Here is a 17,355-nt window from a genome sequence, read left to right as displayed (position 1 = left end):
AGTTTTGAGGAGGGAATAAAAAAGGAATATGAAAACAAAATTGTGTGTGTTTGTGTATGTCTTCATGTAAAATACTGTATACACAAGGTGATTAAAATTAACCATAAATTTGAGCCAGGTGCAGAGGCACAAATCTATAACCTAGGATGAAGCAGAATTCCTTGCATCCAGGAATTCGGGCCAGCTCTGGTAACATATCAAGATTGTGTCTCTTTAAAACATAAATACCAGTATAAACCTGTAATCCCAGCTACTTGAGAAGCTGAGGCAGAAGAATACCAAGTTCAAGGGCAATTTAGCAAGACTCTGTCTCAAAATAAAAAGGGCTAGGGATATAGCTGTGAGGTAGAACATTCCTAGGTTTAATCCCCAGTACCACAAAAATAAATAAAATAAAACAAAGCTAATAAGTTAATTGTAAACTAGGAAATCACCTAAAATCTCCATGACTTAATGTTCATTAGGTTCCTTTTTTCCTTTTAAAGTTCTTTTAAGGACTAATGCTCTAACTGTATCTAGTGAAAGATTTCAAAGTGATTTTCTTCCTTCTTTTCTGCAATTAATACTTAATAAGCACCATGGTAGTCACTGAGATACTATGATAAACAAGGCCTTTGTTTTCATAAGCTTACTTTTTATTAGAGAAGACAGACATCTAATAACCACACAATATAAAATAGAGGATAAACCAAACTGAGGGTTTAAGGTGATTTACAACAAATAAAGTCCCCTTAAAACAGGTATCTAGAAAATAACAGGGTTTATCCAGGTAAAGGGAAAAGGGTAAAAGGATTCTGGGTGCAAGGCTAGCATGTATGAAGGCATTTTTTTAAGTTGTAGATGGACACAATACCTTTATTTTATTTTATTTATTATTATGTGGTGCTGAGAATTGAACCCATTGCCTCACATGTGCCAGGCAAGTACTCTATCACTGAGCTACTGCCCCAGCCGTGAAGGCATGTTTTTTTTTTTTTTTTAAGAGAGAGTGAGAGAGGAGAGAGAGAGAGAGAGAGAGAGAGAGAGAGAGAGAGAGAGAGAGAGAGAGAGAGAATTTTTAATATTTATTTTTTAGTTATCGGTGGACACAACATCTTTGTTGGTATGTGGTGCTGAGGATCGAACCCGGGTCGCATGCATGCCAGGTGAGCTCGCTACCACTTGAGCCATACCCCCAGCCCATGAAGGCATGTTTTAATATGTACCCAGAACTCTATTTTTATCAAGTATTGGTTGTGGAGTCAGATAATGAACATGGAGACAGATGCCTTGAAAAAAGGATTTATAATTCACAGATACCAAAAAGACAAGATATGCCATGCCATGCCATGCAGGTCTATATGGGGAAAACTGGTCTGGAGGTAGGAGGAGCAAGGGGAGAGCAAATTCCAGAGTTTTTACTGTGATTTACATAGGAAGGAACAGATGACAAGGCAGGTAAATTTGAATAAATTTAGGATTGGATAGCCTTAATAATCTCAGCTGGTTCTGGGCTGCAGGGCTGGTCCCTAATTGTGCATTAGTGATTTAAGGCAAGAGAAATGTTAGCTTGGTAGGTGAGAATTAGGGAAGATAGTTAAGGATATGGGCTTTGAATAACATGGTTGGCATATGAAAGGCGTATTCAAAGGCAAGTTGTTTCTTCCCTCTAAAAATCGGCTAACGCTGTGGACGAAAAAATCTCTCCAGGATTAGCAAATCCCCTAAGAAGTCAAAGGATCATAAAATACAGAAAATAAAAAGCCTAATTCATATAAGGTTTAAGATAAATGTGCACTGATGTGTTATCAAAGGAAGAGGTCCAGTGAGGCAAAGGTAAGAAGTAAGGTAGGGCACAGTTAGGGTAGACAGGAAAACAGGGACCAGAGAACACAGCATATTTGACCATGTCAAAGTGTTAGTCTCAATCTCAAAACTAATGGGAAGCCATCAAATGATTTTAAGCAAGGTGCACAATTAGTTTCTGTTATAAAAACGGCACTGTGGTCACACTATGGAAAATGGCTTAAAGGGGCATTTCCATTAGGAAAGAAACAGTGATTTAGACTAGGTAGATATTCTTGGAGTCACTGAAAAATATACTGAATTAAGAAGTACTTAGTAGGTGGCATCTGAAAGACCTGATGATTGATTGATTGACATAATCTGAAGAACAAGAAACAAAATTCTCAAGAAAGATTGACTTCTACTATGAAATGAGTAGATAAACAAGGTATTTAATTCCCTTAAAGAAAAAGAGTTTTGGGGGGTTTTGTTTTTGCTTTGAGATTGGGGGTTTGACATGAAAAGCATTAGTTCATATAATAATTCTACTATTCCATCATTTTTCTCCCCCTATAATCTTAAATCATAAATATCTCTCATTCTAACACCCTCAGAGGAATGGGACAGAGAAGTAGCTTAGTGGTAGAGGGCTTGCCTAGCACCCATGAGGTTCTGGGTTCAATTATCAGTACTGTGAAACAAACAAACTAAACCTCAGAGGGAATCCTGTTGAATGGGAAGTCTGTCCCAACTCAAAATATTCTGTGGCAAATACATCTTTTTTATCTAATTTATTGGATTTTAAAATACTTTTAGTCTGGGGCTGGGGATGTGGCTCAAGCAGTAGCGCCCTCACCTGGCATGCATGCGGCCTGGGATCGATCCTCAGACCCACATACAAAGATGTTGTGTCCACCAAAAACTAAAAAATAAATATTAAAAATTTTCTCTCTCTCTCTCTCTTTAAAAAAAAAAAAAAGAATACTTTTAGTCTGGATCCTTGTCTTTATTTTAGTAAATCTGTCCCCTTACTATTATCCTTGGCTTAAGTAAAAGTCTTTGTTTCTTTTTTCATTTGATTGGGGGTTTTGTTAGTTAGTTTTGTTTTTAGGACTACGGATTGAACCCAGGGGCACTTAACCATTAAACCACATCCCCATCCCTTTTTTTAAAAAATATTTTTTTAGCTGTAGTTGGTCACAATGCCTTTATTTTATTTATTTATTTTTATGTGGCAGTGAAGATCGAACTCAGTGCCTTGCACCCACTAGGAGAGCGATTTACTGCTGAGCCACAACCCCAGGCCCTCCCCAGCCCTTTTTAAATTTTTGAGACAGGGTCACTAGATTGCTGAGACTGACCTTAAACTTGCAATCCTCCTACCTTAGCCTCCTAAATCACCTGGCTTGTTTTTGTTTTTGTTTTTGTTTTTTTTAAAGAGAGAGAGAGAGAATTTTTAATATTCACTTTTTAGTTCTCGGCGGACACAACATCTTTGTTGGTATGTGGTGCTGAGGTTCGAACCCGGGCCGCACGCATGCCAGGCGAGCGCGCTACCGCTTGAACCACATCCCCAGCCCCCAGTTTTTGTTTTTGTTGTTGGAGATCAAACCCAGGTTCTAGGGAATGTTAGGCAAGGGCTATGTCATTGAGTTACAAATACAGCCCCAAGTGAAAGTATTTATATTTGTTCATTGTTGTATGTGAAATCATTACATGACCTGAGTTGTATTATACACTGAAGTGTAAAAGTCATAAGAAAGCCAAACCAGTTATCCTCAATAATTGACTCTGAAAATTGAACCCTGTGATTTTTTCCTCTCAATTTGTGATAATTATTCTCCTTATGTGATTTGCTTTGCATATGTAGTGTGATAAAGTCCATACATGACTGAGCTTTGTTTTAGCTGCCACTGAAAGTGGGCACATCTTTAGGTCTGTGGGAAATAAGTGACCCATTTTATCCCTGTTTCAACTTAACAAGTTATCTATTAATGTTTTGGACCAACTACCATTTCATTTCACAAGTCCACAAAGAAAAAAATTTCACCACTCCTGGAAAGAATTTTGAAAAAGTTATTGCTATGGTCTGAGTGTTTGTTTCTTAGCCCAAACTAATGTTGAGAATTAACCCCCAAGTCATATATTAATGGTATTTTTTTCTCTTTTTAAACAGACAAAAGAACACACAAAAATTATTACATGCTTAAATTATGGGACTATTAGACTCTTAATGGTATTTGAAGGTGGAACCCTGGGGAAATAATTAGTAGTAGATGAGGTCTTGATAGTGGGGATTCCATGATTGCATTAGGGACTTTATAAGAAGAGAAAGAGAGACCCAAGTTAGCATACTTGCTTTGTCTTGTCCTTGGTGCCCTCTGCCATGTTATAATGCAGCAAGAATTCATTTATCAGGTTCTGGTACCAAGTTCCTAAACTTTTCAAAAGTTCCTAAACTTTTTCCCAGTATTTAGTACCAAACCCAGGGCCTTGCACATGCAAGACAAGCTCTACAACTGAGCTATACACTGAAGCCCTTTTAAAATTTTGAGACAGAATCTCACTAAATTGCTTAAGGCTAGCCTCAAACTTGGGATCGTCCTGCCTCCAGCCTCCAAAGTAGATGGGGTTATAAGTTACACCACCAAGCCCAGCTTAAACACTATTCTTTATAAATCACCCAATCTGTGGTGTTCCGTTATACTAATAGAAACAGGCAAAGACAATCATCTAATTGCTTTTCATTATGATCATATTCACAAGTGACTAGTGTCACTGTTAGAAAGCACCTGAACTTCCCAAATGGCTCAAGAGGAAACATGAGCCTTCCCAAAGTTATAGGTTGTTTTGGTAGCAAAGGATACCGTCAATTGGGTCTCCATTGTACATAAAGAATGAAAAGAAGTAAGCCAGGATTCCCTTTGTCTTCTATAATGATGCTCTAGAAACCAAAAGAGGAAATATATAAAGTTCCTACACATCAGACTTTATCTTTTATGTTGTAAATTGTTCTAAGTTTACTATTTATCTTTTGGTTTTGGAAATACTATTTTACTGTGTTTTATAAAAACACACTATCCTAAAAGTCACACGGAGCCATGTGTGATGGTCCAGACCTACAATCCCAGCTACTTGGAAGAGAAGAACAGGAGGAGTCTGGGCAAAGAAACAAGACCCTGTCTCAAAATAAAATCAAGAAAAGGTAAGGGAGAGTACTTGCCTAGCAAGTGTGAGTCTCTAGCATTGGGGGGAAAAAAAGTCACACTTATCAATCATTTGCTGCCATTCTTATTCATAACTGCCATGTTATTCATTCTCCAACTTCATTCAATTGACCATATTTCTTTGTAAAAGAAAAAAAAGAAAAAGAAAAAAATTGGTATTGCTAGAGATTGAACCCAGGGCCTTGTGCATAATAGGCAAGTGTTCTACCATTGAGCTATACCTGATCCCCCCCATCCTCCCCATTTTTGACATGGGAGTCTCACTCTGTTGCTCAGGCTGGTCTTGAACTCATGGGCTCAAGTGATCCTCCCATCTCAGCCTCTCAAACTATAAGCATGTGTCACCACTCCTGGCTTATACATTTTTTTAGTTTCTTTTTTATAACTTTCATTTTATTGCATGAAGGAGTTACAGTAGTCCAAGTTAAAAGTAGACTCCACAGAGTTACATTACACAAGCTGTGAGGTTCTTACACTTGTGACAAGGAACAAAAGGGAAACTACTCATTGCACAGAAATCCTCACTTAAGCCACAAGCACTTAAAAGTCATAAACCTTTAGCTGATTGTCCCTAGCTAGGCCAGTCTACACCTTGTGCTAGTCACTCAAAAGCTGAATTACTTCTCCAAATTCTGTATGCTCAATTACTGTACCATTGCAGGCAAATTTCTTTACTTAAAGGCCTTAACTAATTTCCTTTCATCATAATAATCAGCAATCCCTTAGACAGTAGTAAGGGTCTTCCTGCGGTTTTTCTATTGAATTCTTATATGGATATAATCTTCAGTGCCAGCAGGAAGTAGGCAGAGGGAATAGGGCTTTGGGGAAAAAGAAGACTCAGAGGGAGAAGCTGTTGAGACCTTGGTAGCAGCTCAGTTACTGAGACCTTTAATTTCATTATCTATTAGAATTTATTCTGTTGTAGGAGTTAGACTAAGGAGGTGAGACAGAAGAGCCTGAAAGTCCTCCAAAGAAATTATTTTCCTTTGACAGTAGAGCAGCCTGGGGCCAACAAGAGTGGTATACTCACATTGAGCACCTTAACTGACAGCTGGTAGCTCCGCCCACACGTTGGGCTCTTGGGCTGCAGCTGCTGCCACCCTGAAGTGCAGCCAAGCTGCTGGGCAATGCTGACAAAAATGGCGTATAGCTAGAGCAGAGATAGGAGCTGGGACTGCAGGGCTTGCAGTATATAATGTCAGCTCCAGCTGCCTCAGAGAGATTAGGGAAGGAAGCCGCTGTTGATGTAACCACTGCTCTCCAACCTTTTCTGACAGCTACAGCAGTAAAGCAGGTTGACTGATAGCTCAGTCCTGCGCTGGGTCAGGAAGACGTAGATCCCTCAGATCCCCATCCCAGCTGAACTACAGTTGACATTGCCGCTGCTTCTAGGATCCCATTGGAGACATCAGGAGTCCAAACTTTAGCCCTACCACTCCCAGGGAAGCTACCGGAGCTATCAATCAAGTGGCTGCTTCTTCTGTGGACTGTGTGAGCTGAGAACACCAGGACTGCTTCATATACCTCGTGATTGCTCAGAGAGCCTCCAGTTCTGCCACCACCCCTCCAGAAGCCAGGCAATTACTCTAAGAGAATTCACTTCCTGGGGCAGCTTCAGGACAACCTGTGGCCACCCTGATGACTCCTCCCTGCAGCTGTTCTGCATGTCTCTGACCATCTTCAACTATTCTCAATTGGTTTGGCAAGGAGCACTTCTCCCACCCATGACAGCCAGAGCATGCAAGTTCAGTATGCCAATGCACACTGGCATGACTAAGCAGAAAGTCTGTGGTTAGCAGACAGGAAACTGCACATGCTTAGACCAGCACATGCTTGTGCATTCAACCATCTCTCTTCTTTTTTAAATGGTACTGGTAATTGAGACCAGGAGCACTATACCTTGGAGTTTTATCCCCAGACCTTTTTTTTTTTTTTTTGGGGGGGGGGTACTGGGAATTGAACTCACGGGCACTCGACCACTGAGCCACATCCCCAGCCCAATTTTGTATTTTTTTTAGAGACAGGATCTCACCGAGTTGCTTAGCACCTCACTTTTGCTGAGCATGGTTTTGAACTTATGATTCTCCTGCCTCAGCCTTCCAAGCTGCTGAAATTATAGGCATGTGCCACCATGTCCAGCTATCTCCAGGCCTTTTTAAAATTTTATTTTGTGACAGAGTCTCACTAGATTGCTCAGCATGGCCTCAAATTTGCCATATTGCCTCAGCCTCCAGAATAGATGGGATCACAAGCATGTAATACCGTGCCTGGCCCTATGCAAGTACTCTTCTCAGTCTCATCTGGCCAGTATGGGACTTCATCCTGCACACTTCCCCCCTGTGCTGCAACAAAGGCCCCATGTAAAGCCTTGTCCAGATGGTTCTATTGCCTTCTGATGTTTTTTTTTTTTTTTTTTTTTTTTGGTGATTTTTATCTCAGAGTGGACTAAAATGATTAAACCAAGAGCTGGTAACACCAAGGGCTGCCAGCCCTGAGAACACCTAGCAGCCAGGCAGCTGTGAAGAGCAGTAGACAACTGAAAGCTGAGTGTTGAGAGCCACAGTTTAGTCAAAATGACGCCTGGCATTTTTGCCAGAGGGAATGGTTGAAAGGTGACCCTGCTCTGGGATTAGGGTGGATCCGGGATTAGGGCGGATCCTGCTGCCTTGGGCACCCCCTACTTTGGAGTTCCCATTGAGTTCTCCCTGGGTTCTGAGAGAATTGGCATGCGGACTCTGGTGGAGGGAGTGTGTTCCCCGGAAGTGTATGTAGAGTGCCGGTGAGAGTTCGGGAATAAAGGTTGCTGTTTGAACCTACAAGGCTATGTGGTCGCTGGGTTATTTTGTGCCCAGCCAGACTGCAGCATTTGGTGGCCCGTATGGGGAACACCTGAAGCTTGGAGGTAAGTGAAATTGCACGCCCCTGAAGGAGAACAAAAGAATGGGTGACCATTTCAAAAAACAATGTGTTCTTGATGCTGAGAGCCATTGCCAAGTAGGAATGACGCATCGAAATTTCCTTGCCAGCGTACCCCATGTTGCTTAGAGGAAGGACTCGTGAAAATGGACATTTTAAGAGACATTGCATGTATGCTTGAGAAAGGTGACCCTGCTCAAGGACCAGGGTGGATCCGGGTTTAAGGAGGATCCTACTGGATTAGGGCGGATCAGGTTTTAGGGAGTATCCCGTTCCTTGGGTTTAGGGCGTTCCTGGCTTAGAACAATCTGGGTTTAGGGCGGTTCCAGGTTTAAGGTTATTCCTTTTGGAATAGGGCGTATCCTGCTGCCTAAGTTCCCATTGAGTTCTCCTGGAATTCAGAAAGTATTTGGGATTCAAAGCCTGGTGAATTTTGTGGAAGAATGTGGATTTCCCCAGAACGTGTTTGTAGAGGGCCGGTGTGAGTTCGGGAATAAAGAGTTGCTGTTTGAATCTACAAGGTGTGTGGTGACTCGTAATTTTGTGCCCAGCCAAGACTGCGGCATTCTTATTTTGATTTATTTTGTTTTTATTTCAAGTTGCCTGTCCCTAGAACTTTCTCAGGCAAACTGGGGAAAATGGTTGACTCAAAGTTGGAAGTTGTTCGCCCCTGAGAAAGAGAAATTGTTAGAGGAAGGAGGCTCCCCAGTAAGACCAAGAACAGTTAGGGCATATGTTGATACAATACAAAAATGTAGCCCATGGCTTTTTAAAGAGGAGTTATTAAATATATCACAATGGGACCATCATGGTATCCTGTGAAAGGATTTTTCTTCAACAAGAAAGAGATTGCTAGTTCTGTTTACTACACTTGTCTAAGATCTTGGTTTTTACAGACATCTGATTAATTTACAAAGCTAAAGTGTTGAAACATCAACCACTAAATATAAAAGCAAGTACTCTTTACTTATTAAGTTCCATAAGGTAATATATTTAAACATTATGTGTGTTTTCATAAATTGGTAAATGGAAAAAATGTTTAATATTGCTTTGTGTCTGTGTCTTTGCTGAAACAAGGTTACTAAGAGTTAAGATTCTATCAAGTGTAATTTATATACAAAGAGTATAAGAAGTTTCAGTTGGATTTCAATTATAGTATTACAGTACCATAAAAGCATAAAAATATTTCATCTTATTAAAGTGGAGTAATTTGTCTAAATTCAAAAATTTTATAAGGGTCATTTCAAAATGTGAATTTTTAAAAAAGGGTTCACAGCTAGAAAAGAGATAAAAAAATTCAAGATGTGGAAATATATTTTAATATAAAAGATTAAAGGAAAAAGAAATGTTTCTAGATGAGATAATCTTTGTGTGATAAAGTAAAAAGTTGTAAAATGTCTAAGTAAGTTGCAAAAGGCTTTAAAAGGTTAAATTAAAGGTGGTTAAGATGCCTTCATGGCGGAAGAAAGATTGTGTCATTCGAAGCCTAGTTAATCTTAAAAGCATTACTTAAAAAAAAAAACATAAAAATGGGAAGACAATAGGATAAAAAATATTTGGATAAAGAAGATTAAAAATTTAAAGTGGAAAACTTTAAAGACATAAGTACAGAAAGGTAAAAAAAAAAATAGAAAAGATATAGGAAGACAAGAATTTTAAACCCACAAAATAAGAAGCAAAAAAAAAACTAGGAGGAAAAAAACAAGTAAGAGTGAATGTACAAACCTTAAAAAAAATGCAGATAGAAATTATGAATCTGAGTGGGAGTGCCAGTAGCTCTCAGCTCTTGGTGTATCTGTATGCCGTGGGTACCAGTGGTTCCCAACAGCTGGTGTCAACAAGTCTCCCATCTGCTTTTAGGTGGCTCCTCAGCAGCTGGGACTAGCAGCAGTTTTTCTGGCAGCTGAACCTCTTCTGCAGTTCTCAGCTGCCGCAGTCTGTCTGGGCACAAAATAACTGAGCCGCCACACAGCCTTGAAGGTTCAAACAGCAACCTTTATTCCCTAACTATCACCGGCACTCTACACACACTTCTGGGAACACACTCCCTCCACCGGGCTCCATGAACCTATTCTCCCGGAAACGACCCTTATAAAGCAGTGGCCCACGCCATTCTTAGGAGGCTGAGACAGGGTGAATCTCAAGTTAAAGGCCAGCCTCCACAACTTAGACCCTGTCTCAAAATATATTAAAGCAACAACAGAGGACTTGGGATATAACTCAGTAATAGAGCTCATGGGTTCAATCCCTAGTATGACAGGAAAAAAAAAAAAAAAAGATTTATAAACCCAGCAAAGAATCTGTTGGAGGCATAGAATCTGCTCAAGGTACAGAGCTATTCAGGGTGCCAAGCTATTCAAGGCAAGGCGAGGGTTAGTTCAGGGTGCAGAACTTGTCTAGAATATCCAGAACATCTGAATGGCAGGCAGTTTCAAAGTGGGCCATGTCAAGCAGGAATGGAGCTGAACTGAAGCTCTGGGGACAGAGTTGGGTGTTTATTACCTGTTGACCTCCTGATGTGACGTCTTCATTGGATGGTCTGTTACAGTGACTGATGGGTCAGTTTGTGCCACCATAGCAGAGTCTTAGGTGCCCTTCCTATTATGTTTCAAGTGAGGAGTTGCATCATCTGTGTTTTGATGTGTTTGATAAATTTCCCTACTATGGGTTTGATATACCCATGCATCCAGGTGCTTCTGATTTAATTTGATATTTACAGGTGGTTGTTTTTTATCAGCACAATTAATTTATCAGTCTGTGCCTTATAATTGTGCTCTGCAGCTGGGGGTATTACTCTTTTTATAAGTTCTGTATGTCCACTGTCTGGTGATTGATTATGTTTACCCATACAAGTTACCAAGTCATTCTGCCTTAGCACTTGTATCAAATGGATTAGATCAGGACAACTACTGCTTTATTAAATGGAATAATTTAATAAGGGCTAGATACAGCCTGAAAACTGCTCTTCTTTCTCTCTCTCTTTTTTTTTTTTTTTTGGTAGTGGGGATTGAACCCAGAGGTGCTTTACCAGTGAGCCATATTCCTGACCCTTTTTATTTTTAAAAATATTTTTTAGGTGTAGATAGGCACAATACCTTTGTTTGGAGTTCCCATTGAGTTATCTCACAACACCAGTTCTATGACACCACTATTATTACTCTGATACCAAAACTGTTAGCTACCAGGCAGGCACTTTTAGGAGCAAGCTCCTATGTTCCAAGCTCTTAAGCTTCTGACTCTTTAAATGATAAAGTTGTTTTGTTTGTTCCAGCTAAAGTCCTTTGCAGAAATTTACAAGTAACCAGCAAAAATTGCCAAGTCATTCTGACTCATCATTTTAAGGCAACCTAGAAATAAACTTTACTTACTAAAATGCAAAATTCTCTGCCCAGAGGCATTTGTGTCTGATATTTTTTTAAAACACATGATATATGACTTCAAACTGAGTATGCCCAGAAATGTGCTCACCTCTGCATATGATGATGAGTCTTTATGATATGAATATATAAAATTTTCCCCAATAAAAGTCTCTTGCTTTCTTTGTTCAGGAATAACACTACTTTGAGAGTTATCTTCAATGTTCTTACTTGCTGCAAGTAATAAACCTCTCCGGGCTCTTTTATCTTCTAGTTGTGGTTATTAGTTCTGCACCCATGAAGAGGTGCACCCAGTAGAATGGAAAGTTCAAAGCCAGCCTTAGCAATTTATAGAGGCACTAAGCAACTCAGTGAGACCTGTATCTAAATCAAATACAAGGGGCTGGGGATGTGGCTCAAGTGGTAGCGCGCTCACCTAGCATGCGTGAGGCACTGGGTTCGATTCTCAGCACCACATAAAAATAAATCAAATGCAAAATAGAGATGACCCAGTCTGGGTCAGAAGACCCAAAACCAAGAACTCTAAGGACAGGAAAAGATGGATGTCCTGATTTGAGCAGTAAGACAAACTTTAACTTTCCTCTAACTTCTTTTCTACTTAGGCCCCCAATCAATCGGATGATACCCACTCACATTTGAGAGGAACATCTGCTTTATTGAGTCCGTTGATTCAAATGCTAATATTTCCAGAAATACCCTTACAGCAAACTTACTAGGGTAGGGTGGGGTGTGTGTGTGTGTGTGTGTGTGTGTGTGTGTGTGTGTGTGTGTGTAGCGGGGGTGGGTTATGGGACTTATGACACACACGAAAGGACTGGACTGGATGGGATGCGGATGACAGACTTAAAGAAGGAAAGATTTATTTTGGCTCACAGTTTCAGAGGTGTCACTCCATGGTCACTTGGCCCCATTGCTGTAGGCTTGTGATCAGGCACAATATCATAGCAGGGAGTGTGTGGCAGGGCAAAACTGCTCATTGCTGGGCAGTCAGGAAGCAGAAAAAGATAGCCAGAAGCCAGGGACAAAATATACCTTCAAAGGCATATCCCAGGCTGGGAGTGTAGCTCAGTGGTAGAGCTTCTTCCTAGCATGTATGAGGCCCTGGGTTTGATTCTCAGCACCATATATAAATAAATGAATAAAATAAAGATCCATCAACATCACACTCCCAACCCTCAGTGACCCACCTCTTCCAACTAGACCCCACCTCCTGAAATTTTCACCACCTTCCTATAGCTGAGGGGTGGGGAGTGGGAGAATGGAGACCAAGTCTTTAACATACAAACCTTTGGAGACATTCCAGATCCAAACTATATAACACAGAAACACTCAGAAATAATGTTTCTATTATTTAGAAATAATGTTTATCTAGGTATCCCTTGGCCAAGTCAAGCTGACATATAAAATTAACCATCATAGATTGTAGTATTCCTAAAATTGATTTAAGATTCAAAGTAATCCTTATCAAAATCCCAGCTTGGGCTGGGCAAAGTGGCCTATGCCTATAATCCCAACAACTCAGGAAGATGACATAGGAGGATCACAAGTTCCAGGACAATTCAATTCCCAGTATAAAAAAAAAAAAAAAAAACTTATTTCTGTGCAAAAATTGACAATCTGGTCCTAAAATTAACATGGAAATTCAAATTCTAAAATAGCCAAAACAATCTTGAAGAAGAATAGAGTTGGAACACTCACACTTCCTAATCTCAAAATTTACTACGAAGCTATAGTCTTCAAGGCAGTGAAATATAGCATAAAGATAAACAGATTGATGGAATAGTTTTGAGACCAGAAATAAATCCTCATATGGTCAATTAATTTTCAAAAAAGTACCAAGAAAATTCAACAAGGAAAGGATAATCTTTTCAACACATAGTACTCATTCAACTGTGTATCCACATGTAAAAGCACAAAAACTGTGATGATCAATTTTAGGTTTTGACTGAAAGAAAGATGCTTACATGGCCCCTGAAACACTGTTTCTGGGTGTTTTGGTGAGTGATTTTTTTTCCTTTTCTTTTTCTTTCTTTCTTTCTTTCTTTTTTTTTTTTTTTTTTTTTTTTTTTGTGCCAGGGATTGAACCCAGAGCACTTAGCCACTGAGCCACATCCCCAGTCCTATTTTGTATTTTATTTACAGACAGAGTCTCACTGAGTTGCTTAGCACCTCGCCTAGTTGCTGAGGCTGGCTTTGAACTTGCAATCCTCCTGACTCAGCCTCTCAGCCACTGGGATTACAGGAGTGCACCACCATGCCCAGCTACAGTGAGTGTGTTTTCAGAGGAGATTGATGTGAGTTGATGAACTGAGGAGGTAAGATCTGCCCTTGGTTAGGTGGGGAGCTTGGACAGTGATGGCGGAGCTGACAGAACAAAAAGGGAGAAGGGTGAATTCTTGCTCTTACTCTTCTGGAGCAAGATGCCCTACTTCTTCTGTCCTTAGACTTCAGGAATCCATGGTTTTTTTTTTTTTTTTTGGTATTTGAAGACTGGGATTTGCATCCCTGGGACTCTGGGACTGAGCCATACTATAGACTTTTCTGGTTTTTCAGCTTGCAGAATGCCTATTATGGAACTTTTTATTCCCCCAAATCATGTGAGCCAATCCTTTCTCATAAATCTGTGTATCTACATCTGTATCTCTCCTCTGTTGACTCTATGAAAAACCTTAACTAAAACAAATCTCTTCCTTATACCATATAAAAAGATTAACTCAAAATGGGTCATTTATTAAAATGTGAGAACTAAAACTATAAAAATCCTAGAAAAAAAATTGGAGCTAAATCTTTCTTTTTAACCCTCAGTGAGACAAAGCCTTCTCAGATGAGTCTGAAAGTATGTGATAAAGAAAAAAAGCACAGGTAAACCAGTCTTTATCAAAAACAAAAAATTCTATATTTTAATGGATACCATTAAAAGTGAAAAGATAAGCCAGCATGTAGCAAACGCCTGTAACCCCAGCTACTCATAAGGCTGAAGCAGGAAGATCATAAGTTTGAGCAATTTATCAAGACCCTGCCTCAAAATAAAATAAGTAAAAAAAGGCTAGGGAACAGTTGAGTTGTAGAAGTCTTGTCTAGCATGTGCATGGTCCTAAATTTAAACTCCAGTACCATAAGAAAAGTGGGGAAAGGAAAGACAATCCACAGAATGAGAGAAAATATTTTACAGATCACATATTGGGAAATGGGCTTATTTCTGGAATATAAAAAGAACTCTTATGGGGCTGGGGATATGGCTCAAGCGGTAGCATGCTCGCCTGGCATGCGTGCAGCCCGGGTTCGATCCTCAGCACCACATACCAACAAAGATGTTGTGTCTGCCGAAAAAATGAAAAATAAATATTGAAATTCTCTCTCTTTAAAAAAAAGAACTCTTGTAACTCAATAATAAAAGACAGATAATCCAATTTTAAAATATGTAAGAGATCTGAATACATACCTCTTCAACAAATATACAAATGGCCACTAAGCACACAACAACATGCTAAAAATTAGCCATCAAGAAAATGCAGAATGAGGGGCTGAGGATGTAGCTCAAGCGGTAGCGCACTCGCCTGGCATGCGTGCAGCCCAGGTTCAATCCTCAGCACCACATACAAACAAAGATGTTGTGTCCACCGAAAAACTAAAAAATAAATAAGTATTAAAATTCATTCTCTCTCTCTCAAAAAAAAAAAAAAAAAGAAAATGCAGAATGAAACCACAATGAGATACCACTTCACACTAACTAGAATGGCTACAATAAAAAATATATATATGTATTAGTGAAGGTGTAGAGAAACTAGATCCCTTATTTACTTCTTGTAGAACTGTAAAATGTTGTAACCATCTTGGAAAAGAATCTGGTACTTCCTGAAAAGGTTAAACAAAGCCAGGCACAATGGCAAATGCCTCTAATTCCAGCAACTCAGGAGGCTGATACAGAGCATGACAAGTTTGAGACCAACCTCAGGAAGTTCAAGGTCAGCCTAGGCAACTTAGCAATACCCCATCTCCATATAAAAAATAAAAACTGGGCATGGTAGTGCACACCTATTATTCCAGCAACTCAGGAAGCTGAGGCAGGAAGAGCTTAAGCCAGCCTCTGCAACTTCCAAGACCCTGTCTCAAACAATAGGGCTGGGAATGTACCTCACGGTAGAGTGCCCCTGGGTCCGATGACCAGTACTGATGGGGAAAAAAGGTTAAACACAGTCAATATGTGACTTAGCAATTCTTATTCTAGGTATATATGAAAGAGAAATAAAACATGATCCACACAAAAGTTCACCCCAAAATTATTCATAATAGCCAAACTGTGGAAACTATCCATATGTTCCTCAACTGATAAATGAATAAACAAAATAAAAGGTGAGGAACAGGAACAACCTAATACAAAGGGCAACTGAAGCTTAGGGAAGGAAAGTTTCAGAAAATCATATTATTTGGATAGATAGAATGATTCTAAATTTTTGAGTTTCCAATGAGCTAGATCCTAATAATTTAATACCAATTTAAAGGATTTTCTAAGAGTATTTTGACTGACTACAGGTTTTGACTCATAATCCTGCTATAGAACCTAATCCCTATGTAAAATGAACTCTTTCCATTGTTCAGAGATAGGCAATTCTGTTATGAACCTTGTAATTTGGTGAGAGCTTCTCTGTACTTTCTCATGGCCACTGCTCTGCCACCAAGGGGCAGCCATTGCCTAACTCTCCCTACAACCAAAGATAAATGGATTTAGCAGGGATATGTGACTCCTGGATAGCCAACCCATAGATTGCTGGTAGGAAGAATAATGACCCCCAAAGATGTTCATGTCCTAACCTCTGGAACCTGTCAATATGGCAAAAGAGACTTGAGATGGGCAAAATTATCCTGGATTATCCCAGTATGCTCAATGAAATCACAAGGGTCCTGATAAGAGAGAGAAAAGTCAGAGATGTGACCATTGATGCAAAGGTAAACCAGTATAATACAAGGCCCATGGAAGGAACATGGGCAGCCTCTAGAGGCCACAATAGGAAGAAAAAAAATTTTTTCTTCTAGAGCCTTTAGAACAAATGCAGCCCTGCCAAAACCTTGATTTGAGCCCTGTGGGGCCCATTTTGAATCTCAAATCTCCATAACTATAAAATAATGTATTTGTGTTATTTAGAGCTACTAAGTTTATAGTAACGTGCTATAGTAGCAATAGGAAGCTAGTACAGTGGGTCATTAACCTATAAATAGATAATATAACAGATAAATTGGCCAATTTCCCAATCTCAGCAATCTGATTCTAAGCACTGAGACTTGATAGAAGGAGATAAACTGATGGAGATATACATGTCATGGCTATGAGATGAAGTTAGGAGTAAAGACGACTATGAGACAAACAAAGAAAGAAGCCAGGACTTAAAGCTTAAGACCTTGTGCCTGATGGTTTTCTTAATTGCCTCCCTCAGCAATCTTTTCAAGAATTCTCCCTAATCTAAAGGTAGCATGAATGAGTCTACCCCTTTCAAAAAGAGATCAACTAGAATCAAGGTCTCACATACAGTCTGCCTTATAAACCAGATCCTTTGAGGGAAGTTCCAACCCTACTTTATTATTCAAGCTTTACTTACTACTAGGAGTGATATAGACATTTGGAAGAAACTCACTAACCACATATACTGCTATTATGAATACATTCCTTCAAAATATTCCTTAATAAATGCAATGAATAAGTTAATCTATAATTCATAAGTGTCAAGACACAACTGCCCAAGTATTTATTAGTCATAAGGATAGCACAATAAAATTCTAATGCAACAATATGAAAATAAAATTATTTTTCACCAAATCACACTTCTTGGTTCTTACCATGTAAGGATCCACAGAAAGATAAAGAGTTCTAACTTGTACTTGTCCTTCATTAATAGTATCTGGTATACTGACTTCTTCCAATCGGAAATTCTCTGCCACTGGATTACCATTTTTTCCTAAAATATCAGGCAAAAATTTAGTCAAAGAGTCACTTCCCTATATACAGTTACTATTTTTTAAAAGATCACCTGGGATTCAGGGCACTCCCTTTTAAAACAGGCATGAATAAATCTATA

At 39.4% G+C, this 17,355-nt stretch overlaps 1 protein-coding gene across 4 annotated transcripts in view; it reads right to left on the bottom strand.

Moving 5' to 3' along the window:
• The window catches only part of Ptgr2 (prostaglandin reductase 2), a 42,115-nt gene that overhangs the window by 17,832 nt on the left and 6,928 nt on the right, over positions 1–17,355 (bottom strand). For all 4 annotated transcript variants that reach the window (XM_078050537.1, XM_078050533.1, XM_078050536.1 and 1 more), the window contains one exon: positions 17,117–17,235. In XM_078050537.1, the coding sequence (XP_077906663.1) occupies positions 17,117–17,235 (119 nt within the window). The remainder of the gene's footprint in view (positions 1–17,116; positions 17,236–17,355) is intronic.

This window comes from Ictidomys tridecemlineatus, chromosome 5 (genome assembly GCF_052094955.1).
Source record: "Ictidomys tridecemlineatus isolate mIctTri1 chromosome 5, mIctTri1.hap1, whole genome shotgun sequence".
NCBI lineage: Eukaryota > Metazoa > Chordata > Mammalia > Rodentia > Sciuridae > Ictidomys > Ictidomys tridecemlineatus.
The sequence above is the reverse complement of the archived record's forward strand: the minus strand, read 5'-3'. Positions and strand labels throughout refer to the sequence as shown.